Raw genomic sequence first — 19,188 nt, forward strand, 5'->3', positions numbered from 1 at the left:
TTTAAGGTTCTCCTCAAATAGAAAACTGCAAATATCCACTCCATACATTCAAAGCACGTGGTTTCCTGCAAAGAATCCTGGGAAATGTAGTTTATACCTCTCAGGGCTACAGTTCCCAGGATTCCTTGGGGAACACAATGTCCTTTCAATGTGGTTTTAAGACAATGGGATCTGTCAACACCATTGCTAACGCTTATAGAATGCAGCTGCCATAACCCTTTCCTTAAAAATCTATAAATATGCTTTTCATTAAGCCTCATTTTCCTTGCATTCCCATTTGCAGCCAGCAAGTTCAAATTGCCATGTTTCATAAAAATCTTTTGAGTTATTTGTCAATGCAGGATCTGTAGTTTCGATACTCAGTATTTAATCTGGAGAAACATTAAGCACTCATTTGACTTAGCTGACATAGCTCAAATCAGTCAGAGCAAGATGGTTCCCCCCTCCACATCACAGTTTTTAATGTATCTGTAATTTCAGGATACCTTCAAGGATGGTCTATGTAAGGAGATTCTTCTTCTTGATAAACAATCCTTAAACAGCAGAAACATGGAACAGCAGATCCACCAGCCTGCAGCTGATGCGCTGACAGTTTGAACAAGCCAGGTTGGAAAGTGAGAGGCTGTTTTATTTTTTATTTTTATTGCCTTGCCAGCTTCAGGCATAATACAGTGGTACCCCGCAAGACGAACGCCTCGCAAGACGGAAAACCCGCTAGACGAAAGGGTTTTCCGTTTTGGAGGCGCTTCGCAAAACGAATTTCCCTATGGGCTTGCTTCGCAAGACGACAGCCCATAGGGAAATCTCCGGGACAGCGGGGAAGCGCAGCGCGTCTTCCCCACTGTCCTCGGACCTCCTCCCGCCGCCCGGCTTCGGAACGAATCTCCGATGCCGGGCGGGGGGGAACGCCTCCTCCCGCCGCCCGGCATCGGAACGAAGCTCCGATGCCGGGGGGGGAACGCCTCCTCCCGCCGCCCGGCATCGGAACGAAGCTCCGATGCCGGGCGGGGGGGGAACGCCTCCTCCCGCCGCCCGGCATCGGAACGAAGCTCCGATGCCGGGCGGGGGGGGACGCCTCCTCCCGCCGCCCGGCATCGGAACGAAGCTCCGATGCCGGGCGGGGGGGACGCCTCCTCCCGCCGCCCGGCATCGGAACGAAGCTCCGATGCCGGGCGGGGGGGGACGCCTCCTCCCGCCGCCCGGCATCGGAACGAAGCTCCGATGCCGGGCGGGGGGGGAACGCCTCCTCCCGCCGCCCGGCATCGGAACGAAGCTCCGATGCCGGGCGGGGGGGGACGCCTCCTCCCGCCGCCCGGCATCGGAACGAAGCTCCGATGCCGGGCGGGGGGGGATGCCTCCTCCCGCCGCCCGGCATTGGAACGAAGCTCCGATGCCGGGCGGGGGGGGAACGCCTCCTCCCGCCGCCCGGCATCGGAACGAAGCTCCGATGCCGGGCGGGGGGGGGACACCTTCTCCCGCCGCCCAGCTTCGGATGGCTTTCCTGAAGACTTGGGGTGGGAGGAGGGTTTTCCTTCCCACCGCCAACATTCAGAATGCTGTTCTGAATGTTGGCGGTGGGGAGGAAAAACCCTCCTCCCACGCAAGCCCCGGGAACAGAGGGAAAGCGCTGCGCGCCTTCCCCTCTGTTCCCGTACCTGTCCTGAAGGCTTGCGGTGGGGAGAAAAGCCCTTCTCCGCACCGCCAGCCTGGCAAGCGGTTTCCCTAGGAACGCATTAATTGATTTTCAATGCATTCCTATGGGAAACCGTGCTTCGCAAGACGAAAAACTCGCAAGAAGAAAAAACTTGCGGAACGAATTAATTTCGTCTTGCGAGGCACCACTGTAACTGTTTTTAAAAATAATTTTTAAAAACCCTCACATTTAACATGAGATGACACCTTTATGTTTTCCCTTGAGTTCAGGCCCACTACTCATTTGAAGTAGAAGCAACTTTCCTGAAAAGATTGCCCTGTACTCAGATGTTTTGAGTTCAGGCCCTGCCCTTACCACCTCCTCAGGTATGGACATAACATATATATCCAACACATATATCCAACACAGGTGCTGATGAAACAATGCAGAGGTTCCCAGCTCCATTTGCACTTTCAAAGTCCTCTTCTGCCTCCAAAGGACTTGAAGTGTGTTCCTACATATCAGGCAATAACAAGGCATTTAATTCAGCAGAATGTATTAGCCATAGTGAATCAGATACAGTATTTAACAAAATTCGTTCTTTTCACAGTTCATTTAGGACACACATTTATGTCTCTTGTCTGAGCTTGGATAGAAATATTTTCCACATTGCTCTTTGTTATTACTTATTAATATATACGATCTTGTTTGCCCACTACTGATTTGTATTGACTTACTTATGTTACGGCTCACAGGAAAGAGACTGTGTTTCAAATAGTTGCACCTGAATACTCAAATACATATTTTGGAACCAATGTATAGTCTTTCTTGACCTCGGTAATATAGTAACTTGACAAAACCATGATTAATAGAATATCCGAGAAGCCGTTTCATATCCAGGCACAGATTACTGCTAAATTAATTCTTATATTCCTCCGGGCCGTTGCAGTGCCCTGGGAGATATTTAATCCCCCTTTTACATTTTGTATCTGAATTGCTATCGGGTTTCCTAAAAGATGCCTTAAAAATTGCTGCAGGAAATATCAGAAATGCCTTAGTATCACTATTACTAACAAGGAGTTGGTATTTCATTAAAAAAAAAAAAAAATACCAGGGGTGAAAAAGGTTCCAGTTATTCATTTATTCATTTAAGTATTTCTACACTGGTAGAGAAATACCAAAATGCTACATACAGTAATAAAACATAATGAATCTAACAACACCACCAACAATAATAATAATAATAAATTCACTAAAACTATCACAGTGGCTGGTAATAATAATAAAGGTCAGGGCAAGCCTGGGGGAACAAGTATGTCTTCATTTGGTAGCAAAAACACCCTTGAGTTTGTGCTTGCCTAATCTCAGCATAGGGACGTGGGTGGCGCTGTGGTCTAAACCACTGAACCTAGGGCTTGCTGATCAAAAGGTCAGCGGTTTGAATCCCCGCGACAGGGTGAGCTCCTGTTATTCGGTCCCTGCTCCTGCCAACCTAGCAGTTCGAAAGCACGTCAAAGTGCAAGTAGATAATAGGTACCTCCGGCGCGAAGGTAAACGGCATTTCTGTGTGCTGCTCTGGTTTCACCAGAAGCAGCTTAGTCATGCTGGCCACATGACCCGGAAGCTGTCTGCGGACAAACGCCGGCTCCCTCATCCAGTAAAGTGAGATGAGCGCCACAACCCCAGAGTCGTTTACGACTGAACTTAACTGTCAGGGGTCCTTTACCGTTACCTTTTTATTATCAGTATTCTACATGGCAGACACCACAATGGAGAGGACTAGGTGAGCCCCATCTCCAGACTGCAGCAGTTCCCATCATTTTTTTCTAGCAAAAAGGGGTATTGGTAGGGATCCATGCCATATACCGGTATTTAAAGTACACTTAAAGCATAAGGCTTCCCCCAAAGACTCCTGGGAACTGTAGTTTACTCCTCACAGAGTTATATTTCCAAGCACCCTTAACAAACTACAGTTCCCAGGATCCTTTGTGGGAAGCCTTGTGCTTTAAATGCATGGTGCAGGTGTGATTGAACGAATGAGTCAGTGTGAACCCTTTGAATCCAAGGGCTGCTTCCAGACTGTTCTGGGTGGGATTCAGTTGCACACTGGCAAATATACATTGCTCAATAAAAGTGGATTTCGTGCTCTGGAGCAACAAACCTGTTTCTTCAAAAACATAGGACTATCTGCAGTTAGGAAAGTGACAGGGAAATGCACTGGAAAGTGTGAGATAACAATTGCATGAGGGAATGACATCCTTCCCTGCAGACAAATCAGAATGAGCACTCAGTAAACAGATAATCTGGGAATGAGCTGTTGCCTTCGTGCCATTTTCAGCGTGCTTTCTTTTTACATAACTGCATCTGTGTCAGAGCTGAACCACAGGCAGACATCAGACAGGAGTGGGAACCACGTCTGAAGGTCAGAGCCAGAGAATAGGACAAGACCAGATTATTATTGCCCAGGCAAAATCCCAACGTGAATATAGTATAGCTTCTCAGTCAGAAGATCTGAAGTATAGGCTTGCACTATTTGCTGAATATGTGGATTTCACTGGTATCTGTGGGAGACAGAGCTACTTGAATACTACTCAAATCTATTATTCTTAGTAGAGTTTCTTTGTCTTGGTTCTTAAAAAGCAAATCTTTTGTCTTCATGCATTGTTGCAATCCTTATTGAACACCAAATTATATTCTTGGTGAGCGACAAATTACATTCTTGACGTTCTGGAATGTTGCCCAGAATATATAATTAGCAGATCTTTTCAGCAATTATTTTCTAATGTGTCTATTACTTACTCTAAATTTCTCGTTAATAAAAGAATTGTCAATGTGTTTCAATGCATGGTAAAGTCTTCAAATATCCTTTTAGCTTAGACTCAGTAATGTAATGAAGCAAACAGTGGTTTTCTTTATTCTACGTAAAAGAACATTTCAATTATAAAAGAACTGAACTTTACATTAGAGGAAACTGCTATTTGCAGTGCCCCGAGAGACCCCACCATGCTTAGCTCTAATATAAAGTTCTTTTGTGAGGGGATCATGCCAATCTGTGTTTAATAAAATATTTTTTAAAAGTTTCCCAAATAAATAATTTACTGAAAAGCTTTTAATACTTGCTCTTGCTAATGTTATGATCATGTTACTTTCCATCATTCACATGGACTGCAATTCTATGAATGTTTACTTGGAAGTAAGTCCCACTGTATTCCATGAGATTTGCTCACTAGTGTGGGCAACCTGTCCAAATGAGTGGCTGTTGTCCAACTCCATTTTCTCTTGGATGTCCTTAATTATCTAGATCAGGGGAAGCTAACATGGTACCCTCTAGATATTTTGGACTTGAACCTGCAACGCCACAACCAGCATGGCCATTGGTCCAGAATTATGGGAGTTGTCCATGACGTCTGGGAGACACCTTGTTGGATACCCCTAATTCAGATGCAAGATCCATTTCAATCTGATGTAGCCTTGATTGTTCTGAGGGATGACCTCTGTTGAAAGAGAGGTAGGTGGAATGTAACCCTTTTGATCCTGCATGGTTCAATCCTTTCTGCCCCACTCATGTTTTTTAACATATTTATCAAGGTTGAAGAACCCATGGCCCAAGCAGGCTGCATCTAGTTTGCTGGTGGCCCACCAGTCTGTGACAAAATCAGGCACCTCTTCTCCACTTTACAAGGGGCACCTTAGAAAAGTAGGACCCATTGCAGCACTAGGAATTTGCTCAGCTCAGCATTGAGATGGAGAAATCCATTGCCTCTGTGTGAGTGTGGTGTATGCCTACATGTTTATGTGTATTTATGTGTGTATGACACATTAGCTTTATTATAAATATACAAATATTTCCCAGAAAAGAGAAGAGTGCTGCCTGACCCAAGTTTAATTTTAGCCTGTTTATACAAAGGATTTAAAAAACAACAACTCCTAAAATGAACACGCTAAATTCATATGATCCTGTGATGGAAATGATGGGACAAGAACCACAGGGATACTTTCTGCATAGTCACACACACAACTCTATTTATTTCCAAGCTAGATGCATCAAGCAAGAAGCTAGAGGCCTGCAAGTTGTAGGTTTTTTTTCCACAGCGGTGCTTCTGCAGAATATTTTAGGTTTTTCTTTTCAGATGAAACCTTGGTCAATGGTGCTATCAGGGCAGAGGTCCAGGGGTCCATTCAGAGAAATGAACAAGAAAGCCACAAAACTCAGCACATTTTGAATTAATATACATGACCATCTAAGAAGGAGAACACCTGTAGGACCACTGAGTTCAGAGAAACTAAGGTTACCTAGCTGCACCATTAACCTTGGAAGGAAAGCAGTAACTGTTGGCTGCTTGCAGTTTATCTCCATTATAAACAGTGATGGCATATGGCCAGGTCAAATGAAACTAAAAATTGCTGGCCTGTGAATCTGGGTTCTCCACCAATCTGGATATGTTTATGGGAAACAAATTTGCACAAAGCTGAATATTGTTGTACACCCTATAATTTTGGGGGGCTGAAGCAATTTAGTTAGTTGCAGTGGGATACTTTTAAAAGTTCATTTGTAAGGCATGTTGGTACTAAAAAATTCAAATCAGCTCTAGAGGCAAGGAAAACAATTGATACATTCATACTCAAAATTTGAAAAAGTCATGACTCTAGTTTAAATTCAGTATACAATTACCAGGGAGTATGCCCCATTGAACAAAGTGGCACTTACTTTTAAGTAAACATGTATAGGCTTCTGCTGTAAGGCTGCAATCCTATGCATGCACTACTTTGGAGCATGTGCCATTTAACATAAATGATTGTGCTGCAAATCCCACTGAAACAACTAACATTCAATTGATTTCAATAGGATTTAGTCATAGACAGTAATTGGGTTGAAGCCACTTCCTATGAAGGAACAGAAGCCAGCTGTGAAAGCTTAATGTGAATGCCTACTTTATAAAGCAGTTAAAAATGGCACATTTAAAGCTTCTCTAAGATAGTAAACGGAGATGAGCACATGGTAAAGTTGTCCTGGATCCAGGCATCGTCAGGCATTGTGGAATCTGAAGTAAGAATCTTAGAATGTGGGGAACACACCCATAGATGAAACAGAATGGCATAAAAACAACAGGGCAATTGAAAACTAGGCAAGCATCTGGAATTGCCTCTGAAAAAAGGGAGAGAGAAACTGAATGACATAGGTATGAATAGGAATGAATTACATTACAAAGACAAACCATGAAACTGCTTTGTATGGTGTAATCGTATTAACTCCAGTGGGTCTTTGTTTATTTACTGTGGAGCAAGTGGCTTGGGGGACTAAAACTTTTTATGCTGTGATCCTAAATACATTACAGTTTCTGCCGACACCAATGGATTTCCCATCTAATGTGTCTAATGGTATGATCAGGGGTGGAATTATAACCCAAGTAGAAGACAGACACCTCATCATACCCCTTATTTGAGCTGCTGAACATTATACATAAAATTGTGGCTCTGCATAAACCACCATTCAGCTTTCAGTACTCAGGATATGAGGTGAACCAAACTTACAGGTGCATGTACTGTATATGTATGTTTGCATATGTACATACGTGGTAGGTGTTTTGGAACCTGCTGTAGTCTGTGAATCTGTCCATCTATAATCATTTGATAGAAAATAAATGTTCTGGGAATTTTTATTTCTAACTATTTCAGTTGGTTTTCTGGTGAATTTAATGAAAGTTAGTCTACAAAATTAAAAGACACCTGCTTCTTGGGAGAAAAGCAATGACAAACCTAGACAGCATCTTTAAAAGCATAGACATCACCTTACCAACAAAGGTCCGTATAGTTAAAGCTATGGTTTTCCCAGTAGTGATGTATGGAAGTGAGAGCTGGACCATAGAGAAGGCTGATGGTCGAAGAATTGATGAAGGGAAGTTTTCTTTCTGCAGTTCTCTTACTGCACATAACTGTGGCATTGTGGGAAGTCTTGCTATGAAATCTTGCTATGAGAACTCTTGCTTCTTTTCTCTTGCATTCTGGGAAGTCTCGCTTCTGCTTCTGCACATACTGTTCCGAACACACCAAGCCAAACACACCAAGACATTCTCTCACTCTTCAGTTCATTTCAAGTTCATGAAGAAAACAACATGGTCTGTTCTTAATGCATAGCTGACCACATCTACGGAACTTCATTATTATATTCTTTCATGTTATGATCAATCATTAGTAATTGTTTTAGTCATGTTATATTAATCTTTAGTTATAATTTAATTAGGAGGATTCATGCCTGTCTAGTTCCAGCTCCATTTCTCATCCTTTGATCTATCAGTAATAAATGGTTGTATGTAATTCCCGCCTTGTACCTATGTTAACCAATCAGCAACAAGATGCTTTGTGTTTGTATCAACCAATCAGCCACAAGCACACCTGTGGCAATGTTTGTAATATTCAATAAAAGAGAGTTCCCGGGGCTCGCCCCGGCAGACGCCTCTCATATGACACCTACCACTCGTCTGTCGTGATTTTCAACCCAACAAATTGATGCTTTTGAATTCTGGTGCTGGAGGAGACTCTTGAGAGTCCCATGGACTGCAAGAAGATCAAACCTATCCATTCTTAAGGAAATCAGCCCTCAGTGTTCGCTGGAAGGACAGATCCTGAAGCTGAGGCTCCAATACTTTGGCCACCTCATGAGAAGAGAAGACTCCCTGGAAAAGACCCTGATGTTGGGAAAGATGGAGGGCACAAGGAGAAGGGGACGGCAGAGGATGAGATGTTTGGATAGTGTTCTTGAAGCTACCAGCATGAGTTTGACTAAACTGCGGGAGGCAGTGGAAGACAGGAGTGCCTGGCGTGCTCTGGTCCATGGGGTCATGAAGAGTCAGACACGACTAAACGACTAAACAACAACAACAAGTCTAAATAATAACTAGGGAGGCTGGCCCTCTCTTACTAGACAGCCCCTCCGATTCCTTTGTGGTCCTAAGAGTGGTCAGCAGTTTTCAGTGGTGTGGTCCCATAGACTTGGTCAGGACACCCTCCTAGCGTGGCCAGGCCGTTCTTCAACAAGCTCAAGAGAGCGTCACTGGGAAACTGGCACATCTCTGGGAACTGGCACGAGGCACAGAAAGGGAAAGGCCAAGCAGACACTCCCCCTCCCCTGGCTAAACCGACTTGGCTCCCGGGATGTTTTGTTCAGGACGCGCAGGCGCGCGCCAGGATTCCCGCATTCCAAAGCAGGACAGGAGGTAACGGAGCGCGCGTCACGTGCGCCGGTTTAGCGGACTTGGGCGTAGAGGCCGGTTGGTTTTGCGCAAAAGGATAGAAAGAAAAGCTGCTGCAGAAAGGAAACCGGCGGCCCTACCTACCGCCTCCCCTAATAATTTTCCCCAGTTTCTCTCAATTCTGGTCCACGGGGGGGGGGGGGGGGGGGGGCTCCTGTTTGCCTTATCCTGCCCAACTTTTCCCCGCATAAGGATGACGCGACTGCCAACAGATGCCTCTCGCCTCGCTCTTCTTTCTGGTTGGTGTCGATGCTTTTGCGTCGGATCGCAGCGGGCCATGGTGCGCCCCGATTCCTTGGCAGGCTCGCGGAAATCTCTCCGGGTGGCCGAGATCTCCCCTCCACCTCCAACCCGACTTTGGGTGCTTTGTCCCAGATGGAGACTGTGAGCTTCTCCGCTGTTCTCCAGCTCTGCCCGCAGCCTGAGTTTGCCCTTCTCATCTCTTTGCGCTTCCGGGTCTCTGCGCCCTGGTGATTTTTCAGGGTTCAGCTGGAACCAGAAGAGCCTCGAGGGCTTAGTTTCCCTCGCCCGGCAACATCAGGGCTCTCCGAATACAGTCCTGTACTCCGTCTCTTGTGCACGTGCAAAGCGCTTGCCCTCCTTCAGTAATCATCACAGCCCCCTTCTCCATATGTGCCTGACTTTTTTGGGAAGACGATCCATCTCCGAAGATGGGCTTGTCAACTCGCCCTGTCTCCAGAAAGGATCCTGAATAGTTCCCGGACAGGCAGAGATGCAAATGGTGCAGCTTTCCTGCCAACATAGGAGGGGAAAACGCTTGACCAGTGGCATTTCTGCAGATGCTGGTATAGCTGCGAAAGGTATATGTGAATCTTCCAAACTGGGACTGGGAAGGGGCGTCGTCGTGGGCGGCAAAGAACATTCCCGTGGGGGGAAAGAGTTGCAACTCCTAAGCGCACTTTACCAGGGAGCGCATTCCCTTGGACTCAGTGGCGCTGACGTTTGAGTAAACACGCCGAGAGTCGCGCTGTGACGAGCCAGGGCTGAGCCGCAGCTCGCACGTTACACAGATGGCGATGCGAATGGCTTGGATCGAGCCTTCGTCATTCTCAGAGGAGACCCCCCTGGAAATCAATGGGTTTGTTATGACTTGCTTAAGCCCCATTGATTTCCGCGGATTTACCCCGAGTATGACGGAAGGCTGGATTCAAAATATGAACAACGATGGCGAGACGATGGTTGGATCCAGACTTGAAGGAGACCCCCTTGAAGCCAGCTGGGATAATTGAACCCTGACCAGCAAGTCCTATTGATTCCCGTGGGTTCCCTCTATGACTACGTTTGGATGCCAATGGGAAGATACAGATGATGATGATGATGGGTTGGATCCAGACTTAATCATGCACAGAGGAGAACCCCTGAAATCAAGTTAGTCACGACTAACTTAAGTCTCACTGCTTTCCGTGGGTTTACTCCGACTATGTCTAAATCGAATACCTTAAAAAGCAACTAATTATTATTATTATTATTAACCACGTCGTCGTCCGTGTCCTTGGGTGGACGACGGCAGCTTGCTCTGAGGCAGCTCCGTGGGCGCGAGCCGGGCCGGGGCGCCGGGAGCGTGTGGGGCGGGGGGAAGGAGTCGCGCGCTCCCCCGCCGGGGGGTGGGGGAGGATTAGTGGGACGCCGCGCGGCCCCGCCCCTCCTTCCCCTCAGCCAGGGCGCGAGAGCCGAGGGGCGATGGACCAAAGCGAGCGCGACTGGCACCATGACATTCGCGCGCCTCTTCCTGGCGGCGGCAGTGGCGGCTCTGGGGACGCTCGCTGAGCCGGGCGCTTCGGAGCCGGCTCGCTCGCCTCTCCCTTTCGCCCCGCGGGGCTCTGCCCGCCAGCCGCCTCAGGCGCGCTCCCCGCCGCCGCCGCCGCCTCTGCCGCTCCAGCACCACCAGCCCGCCGGCGGCTGCCCGCGAGGCGGCGGGCGCTTCGTCAACGTCACCGAGTCCGGCGCCGAGTGCCTGCCCTGGGCGGACGTGCCCACCTTCCTGGAGAAGACGCCTCAGGGCAGAGGGCTGCGAGGGCAGCGCAACTTCTGCAGGAACCCCGACGGCAGGAGCAGGCCCTGGTGCTTCTTCAGGAACAGCCGCGGCAGGGTCGACTGGGGCTACTGTGACTGCAGGCAAGGTGAGGAAGAGGAAGGCGGGGGGGGGGGGCAGGTGACAGGAGGGAGAGCGAGAAGGGACCCTCCAACAAAGGACCTATTTGCTTTTGTATTCTGCTACCTCTCCCTGCGTCTATTTTTCTCCCCTCGCCCGTTTTTGGAGTGTATGATGATGATGATGATGATGATTAAATACAGGTATGTACTTCAAGGAGCTCCAGGTAGTATACATGATTCTCCCCCTCCTCCTCACAACATTCCTGGGAGATAAGTTAGGCTGAGAAAGTGTTACTGTCCCAAGCTGTCCCAATGACAACGGGGATTCAAACCCAGATTTCTGGGGTCCTTATCTGGCACTAACCCCTACGCCACACTGCCTCTGTTTTCCCTATAACCAGACAGTCAAGTGGCTCCTTCTGTTTCATACAATAACTGCAACTGTATCTTCCTTGTTTCCAGGGCCAAACTAGATAGTAAATGATGGAGGGGAAGGATTGAGGTGTAGAAGGGCACTCAACAGCAGGCAAGGAAGTAGCCAGAGTGAGGAGGGGGAAGAGAAACCCACCTTCCTTCAAAGCTAATATTTGAATTGGGGTGGGGTGGGGATTCCCATTGGCACCAATGTGGGATTCCCCCTCCCAAGCCAGGGTGGGGATCCTGCAGGCCTCTAGATGTTTCTGGACTGCAGTTGTCATCATCCCTGACCAATGGCAATCTTGACTGGCACAAATGGATGTTGGGCTCCAGAAACAGCTGGAGAGGTCCCTCACCCCTGGCCCAAAGCAAATTGCAGACTCAGAGCAGTGGTTTTTCTCCCAAGGACATCAGTGGGGGAATAGGTAGATTTCCTCTCTATACATCTGCCCCAATCTCAATAGTTAGGAGAACAACAATGCAAAAGCATCACAGCTGCTGCTATTTAAATTGTTCAAAACCTGCATAGTGAAGCCATAAAGTGTGGGGTAGTAAACTTTTGTGTGATAATCTTTGGTGTGAGAATAGGGTTGTTATAAGTCTACAAGACTACCCCTTTTTTCATCCCTGTGGAACTTTGGAAGTTTGTGAGTCTGTTGTGGCGGATGCTCTCTGGCTACCAAGCATAGCCCTGCATCCTTCAGGCTATGAGAACAATTGTTCAGGTGGGCACTGCTGAGCTGGTATTCGTTAGCTTGCTCTAATGGGACAAGGTTAATTCTGGAAGAAGGGCTGAGGCAAGTTGATTGCTTGGATGCTGAGGTCTCTGTGTGCTTGTTGCCCTGGTTAGTTGTTGGGAAATACGTGTTGGTTGATTTTTGAAACTGTTTATATTCCAGCATGTACTGTGTAGTGTTGTGTATGTGTGTCAGCTGTTGCGATTTATGTATGAGAGAGAGATGCTAAAGACGAATGCTGAAAGTCTATTAGAATGCATTGTTTCTTTCTGAATGATATGTGGATTTCTAAATGGCTGGTGAAATGCATTCAGATGAATAGATTCCAATGTATATTGTTTTTAAAAATTATGTCTGGAGACTGAAAGTTCCTGTATTTTGGGGGACATGGATTTGTGTTGTGAGGGTTGTGTGTATGGCCCGCAGTATGCATTTATTTAAACATTTATATCCCACCTTTGAATTAAAAAAAGAACCTTTAAGGCAGCTTGCAGATAATTCAAATTGTGACTGCTGGATGTAGGCATATTGGTTGCCCCAGGGCTGGGAGGATACCCGCCCTGGTGTTTTGTGCATTGGCCACTGGAATTTATGTGTCCTCTGATGACGTGCTTTAAGTTTGGCTCATGTACATGTCGCCTGTACTAATTGATGTGTACTGGCTGTTGGATTGTGTGACTTCATTTACGACTTTTCATTACAGTATTAAACTTATTAATCGCCTAATATTAATAGTCTCTATGTGATTTACAATACTGCTTTGAAGATGCCATTTGTTATACAATACCCTAGTGGTATGTTTACTGTTGACTACTTCTTATGCTTGTTTCAATATCTTGCTTAAGCTCTCATCTGTGAAGTATGTGTTAGCTAGTGAGTTTTTGGAAAGAAAGAAAAAAGCACCAAACCCTATAACTGGATTGCATTACTGTATTTTATATTGACTGATTGTTAGTTGTGATCATCTGTGCGGGGGCAGTATATTGTGTAATGTGTGAAATATGGGTGTTGGTTGGTATTCTTTTCTACAGTACAATTCCACAAGTTTATGTGGAAGTGTCCAATGGGACTTAAGCCAATGTAAGTGTGAATAGGGTTTCAATCTTAGTTACTTGTGTTTATGCAAACGGACTGCTACCAGCTATCCCCTTCAGTTTTACACGGGTTATTATTTCATTTATAACTCACCTTTCCATTGTGGAACTCAAGCTGATGCAAATAGGGTTCCCAGGTGATCTCCCACTGAGACACTGACCAGAGCCAGATTTGGTTAGGCTGCTGCATCGTGTCCCTTCAGACAATGCCATGCAGTGATGCCCTGTAAGTACTGTAAAGCCGGGAGAGGGGGAAGGCTGGACAGCAGTCTTGCATACTGAGGAGAATTTGCCAAAAGGTTTGGATAAATTAACCCTCCTCCTGCCTGTTCTCCAAACCCAGGTGGACACAGTGAAGGCTGCTTATGCACATTCAACTTAAGTTGTTAGGGAACAAGGGGTCTGCCTGATTCCACAGGGCAAGCACTCTCTGACTCCAATGTCCCCCCAGGAATCAGATCATGTAAACTTCAAGTGTATGACAGATTGTCTCCTGTTGTTTAAAGTTCCAGTGGAAAGGCGATCTGAGTGTTTTCCAAGCCAATTTCTTCCAGAATTATTTAAACTGGAAGGCTGACTCCAACCTTGCAGTTTGTATGCCTGAAAAGTGGGAAGGAATTTACACCCAACAGGCCAGGTTTTCTTCCTCTGCATTGACAACCAGTTTGAGCTCCTCTGCTCAAGCAGGAATCTTTTCGTTCATCTGCACAACATTGCTTTCAATGGGGTGTGCACTCTAGACGCACATCCAAATGTACACCCTTATGTGGAATCACTCTTGGACCACATCCAAATGCTCATCCCAGTTGTAAGCACCACTTACAGCTCTAACATGCATCCATTTTAACCCTGCGGATCTTGAACCAAAAAAGATTCAGCATAGGGAAATATGCAGGCTGGGGAAAAAATAAAAGGATAAATAAAAAGGTTCTTCTGTTAGCGCTGCCTTTCTTCTCTCTTTCTCCACTCCCTTTAATTGTTTTATGGGTCCACACTAAAGAGGGTGTAACAACACGTAAGTACATAAGAAAGACCTGCTACAGCAGGCCAGTGGCCTATCTAGACTGGCATCCTGTTCCCATAGGCATCTAGCTGGCCCCGTGAGAAGTCTGCAAACAGAACCCAAGCACAAGAGAACTCTTCCCTCCAATGGTTTCTGACAGTTGGCATTGAGGACAGCATAATTACGGTACCTGGCAAGGGACAAATCATGATCACAAATGTGGCTTTCCCAAGGTGAGGCTCATCCACTGCACTCTAAGGGCTTATCCAAACTAACCTTTCCTCCACCCTTTCTGGGCAGGGTCCATGCTTTAAGGCTGCATGTCCAAGCAGCCTCCCTCCCCCCCTTTTTTTTTGCTGTGGAGCATTCCCCATGAAAACTTGCTCTTTAAAGCTCAATGGACCAAACTGCAATCCACGGAAAACCTGAATTGATGCTTGTTCCGATTGAGTGCTAAAGGGTAGGTTTTCATGGGGAAAGCTCCAGGGCAATGAAATGAAATGCTTGGACACAGGCCTTTTAAGTGTGCCTGGAAAGAGGGGGGCAAAGGTAAGTGTAGATAACTCCTTAAATTTGTTAATCCCAGTGATTTCTCCAAATGTGGGAAACTCAGCTGCATAATTTGTGATCCAGCAGGGTTATTCATCTGTATCACATACAGGAGCTATGATGTCTTCCATATATACAGGTGTACCTTCATTTTTCAAAATACGTATGAGACAATGTCTAAATTTATCCATTTTTAACGAAAATGTAATTTTTGTAGTGAAGTATATTAATACATACAAATCCTTTGGATGTATAATGTATTGACTGCAGTAAATGTCAAACTAAGTTGGATCTCATTTTCAATAAGTCTCCCAGGTAGTTTCATAAGCAGGCGATGGGGTGAAAAATTATATTAATAAAAAGAATCTATCAGAATAGTGCAACAGATGTACTGATATATGTGGTTTCATCACCACTAAGGTTAAACTGTTATCATTTTAGTAATAATATACTGTTCATATATCTGACAGATGCCATGCCATTTGAAGTTCTCCTTGCCTTTCTTTAGCATAATCATTTACAAAGTTTTTGAGATACTAAAGATGAGAGAGATTTGTTGATACGGCTGGGCAATTTAGCTTGCAGTCACCAGCAACTACATTTCCATGCTACAGTTTACTTTAGAGCAGAGGTGGCCAATCTCTTGCACTCCACAAGTAAAATCCAAGGTAAGATTTACAGCCCTGCCCTCATACCTTGGTTTGACTTTGATGTTGACAGTGCAGTACAGAAAGGTGGGGAAGGTGTGTTGGCCAGGCTCATATTTTGCAGCCAAATCTCCTGAACCTGTCTAGGAATGTTCCCTCACTTGCCTTCACAGTCAGAGGCAGTATCATTCTATATACCAGTTCCTGGAAACTGCTCAAGAGGAGAGTGTTGTTGTATTCAGGAATGGCTTGTGGGCTTTCCATGCGCATGTGGTTTGTCACTGTGAGAACAAGATGCTGTACTAGATAGGCTACTGGCCTGATCCAGTAGTGCTGTTCTTATATATCACTTGCAGCACCCACTGCATACTCTTGTTTTGCTAGATCAAGCCCCATTTTACACAGAAACCCACGAATGAAGCTCCGTTTAGTTAATAAGAAGCTTCTGAGTGACTGTTGTAGCTAGTAGTTCTGCTAGCTAGGCTCACTCATCTTTCCTCTCGCAGCACCCGGTTTCTTTTTGGACTTAGAGCATCAGAGAAGAACAAGGACATAGCTGCTTGCTGAGACTTGCTTGTTGCTTCTTATCCAAAAAGATGCCTGTTGATGTCAGAGGGAGGATCTCAGTGGGAGACACTGAGAGAGGGTTGGAAATGAGTTCTTTTACATTACAGTGTTCCTTGGTAGCTACTGGAACAAATAACTGCTACAGTCATCTTGAGGCTTATTTCCATATGGAGCCTTTTTCATCGGCTTCTCTGTGAGCCAGTTCTTCAAGACTATTCAGAGTCCATCAGGAGCAAACCAGCTGTGTGTTTCGTCAGTCTGGCTGTGTTCCATGGCATTACATTTATTTGTGGTAAGCACTGTCACGCTAGGTGTAAACATTTCCTTCCACAACAGACTTGTAGCATGAAGCATGAAGCACTTCTCCATATGCATCTTGATATAAACATGTGGATAGATCCATGTTCGAACATATTCTTGAAGAGTAACATGGTATTTCTCAGGGTACTTTAGGAAGCAAGAATGTGGTTTTGAATTGGAACATATTCTATATTATTTATTTAGTTATTATTTAATTTCATTTATGAACCTCTTCCTGTGAGTCATCTTAAAGTGATGTACAATACAACAAAAACAAACACAAAACAATTATACAGTGGTAGCTTGGTTTACAAACTTAATTCGTTCTGGAAGTCTGATCTTAAACCAATGCGTTCTTAAACCAAGGCGTGCTTTCCCATAGCAGCGGGGGACTCAGTTTACAAATGGAACACACTCAACAGGAAGCGAAACACGTTCTTATTCCAAGGCAAAGTTCACAAACCAAAACACCTACTTCTGGGTTTGCAGCGTTCTTAATCCAAGTTGTTCATAAACTAAGCGGGTCTTAAACCAAGGTAAAAAGGTAAAGGGACGCCTGACCATTAGGTCCAGTCGTGACCGACTCTGGGGTTGCGGTGCTCAACTCGCTTTATTGGCTGAGGGAGCCGGCGTACATCTTCCGGGTCATGTGGCCAGCATGACTAAGCCACTTCTGGTGAACCAGAGTAGCGCACGGAAACGCTGTTTACCTTCCCGCCGGAGCGGTACCTATTTATCTACTTGCACTTTGATGTGCTTTCCAACTGCTAGGTTGGCAGCAGCAGGGACCGAGCAACGGGAGCTCACCCTGTCACGGGGATTCAAACCACTGACCTTCTGATTGGCACGTCCTAGGCTCTGTGGTTTAATCCACAGCACCACCCGCGTCCCTTAAACCAAGGTACCACTGTGTAAATAAAATGGTTAAAGCAATTACATATAAAACAATTATGCAACAACTATCGCATAAATAAGATAAATTTCAAATCCAATACAGATACTGACTAGGACAACAATCTCTACTTAGAAGGCTTGTTGAAAGAGGAAAGTCTTCAATAAACACCTAAAGTGGCATACAGATGATGCTTTTCTGATATACAACGGGCGGGAGTTCCAATGGGTAGGTGCTGCTACACTAAACGTCTGATTTTGACATAGTGGGAAATGGACCCATTCATAAGATGGCATCTGTAGGATTGGATGAATATATTGGAGATGAGTTGATCTTTTAGGTAAGCTGGTCCCAAGCAGTTTAGGGCTTTAAGCACCATTTCTAGCACCTTCAACTTAGCCCAGTAGCTAGTTGGCAGCTGTGATGGGTATATCTTTGCTACAGATATGCATATACTACAGATTAATAATCTATGGTAAACTAGTAAAGATTTGTCAGAAACAAGGCTAGAGGTCATACCTTTTACCTCCGCTCTTGGAGAAATGGATTGCAACACATTTACTATTAAGGGAGAACACTGTTCCTTAGAATGCTTGGGAGATAATAGCCTGGTCCACACATCACATGAAAAATAAACTATGGTTTAAAGCATGGGTGGCTAGCCCTCAGTTTAGGGGCCCGATTCAGCCCCACAAGCAAATTTTTCTGAATGCTCTGCCTACCCCCAGGCACCACCAATTTTGGTGGGAGCAAAAAGGAAAGAAAATAATGTGAACACAGTACTGGGGTGAGTGGAGGCCAGTGCCCTGATGGAGATATCAGTTTCTCCCTACCTCATCGTCAATTTGATTATTTGATGAGTGGAGAGAGAGCAGTAATCCTTCCTGCTCAGTTGATCAGCACAGGACAGCTCATGGGTCGTGTGTGACTGTGTCTGCTTGTGTTTATCTTGTATAAATGTGAGAGCTACGAGTGTGAAGCGGGCACGGCCATTGGTACATTATGGTGAAGGATGGGTGACAGATGATGATGTTGATGATGCAGCCCTGGAGGTTGACCAAAGGCCCAAAAAGTTAGCCACTCCTGGCTTAATGAGCTGCATGCTAGTACATGTGGCTCAAAGGTCACCTCTTATGTTCTGCTTCACTCTAGAATGCTATGGCGTTGCAGGGTGGAAGCAACCCAGAGGATGACTTCACATTATGTGTCAACATTATGGTTGTGGTTTGTTCGCCACTCATGATATGTGTGAAGGAAACAAACTACGGTATGATTGCTGATTTACATGTAATATGAAACCATCTTCTTGTTTGTTTCCTCTGTCTTGCACCAAAGCAAGGAGCAAAGCAGGGACTTTTCAGCAGCATGCACGAGTATGCTGCTTGTTTGTATTTAACCATAGTTTATTTTTAATTATGGTCTAATGTGTCATGCAAACTGGCCAGGGCAGAATAAGAAAGAATAACCCCTGCAGCCTGGAATTTTCACCTTCATGTATTTACCGTGCAGCACATAACAATAGAATGTAAGTGTTTTTCCACTTGAGATCATCTAGGAATGTCAATGCATGTAATTTTAGATCTGTTACAAAATGGATTCTGGAATATAGTGTCATTCAAGCTAGAAGTTGCTGGATGAATGATAGATGACTCTTTCTGGAGGAATAATTCTGTTTATTTATCTGCAATTATGTAACTTTCCGATCTCATATTGAAGTTTTGGTAATGAAAGTGGCTAACATTAGCCTGTTAAAAATAACAATAAAATGTACAGATTCTTTATAACAAAATAATAGAACAACAGGAATATGCTCATCGTGAAAGCAAGAGCAGTATCTAAAACTATTTCTAGGCTCTCAGTGGTCTGGTCTCAAAGGCCTGTCAAACAAACCTTTGCTGATCTTCTAAAAACCTAACAAAGTAGAATTTTTTTTCCTATTCTTTCTCTAATCCAGAAATCGTTGAACAAATTTAAAAGAGTACAG

General features: G+C 45.3%; 1 protein-coding gene across 2 annotated transcripts in view; it reads left to right on the plus strand.

Annotated features, from left to right (window-relative positions):
- Window positions 1-9,934: 9,934 nt before the first annotated feature.
- The window catches only part of PRSS12 (serine protease 12), a 46,466-nt gene continuing 37,212 nt past the window's right edge, over window positions 9,935-19,188 (plus strand). Inside the window, exon 1 of one of the 2 annotated variants that reach the window (XM_081021939.1) lies at window positions 9,935-10,272. In XM_081021939.1, coding sequence (XP_080878065.1) covers window positions 10,176-10,272 — 97 coding nt within the window. In that variant the 5' untranslated portion in view covers window positions 9,935-10,175. Of the gene's footprint in view, window positions 10,273-10,579; window positions 11,025-19,188 lie in introns of those variants that run through there. The other variant, XM_081021940.1, reaches the window with a different exon arrangement.

The sequence above is a fragment of the Podarcis pityusensis genome (genome assembly GCF_964106645.2).
Source record: "Podarcis pityusensis genome assembly, chromosome: 9".
In the NCBI taxonomy this organism is placed as follows: domain Eukaryota; kingdom Metazoa; phylum Chordata; class Lepidosauria; order Squamata; family Lacertidae; genus Podarcis; species Podarcis pityusensis.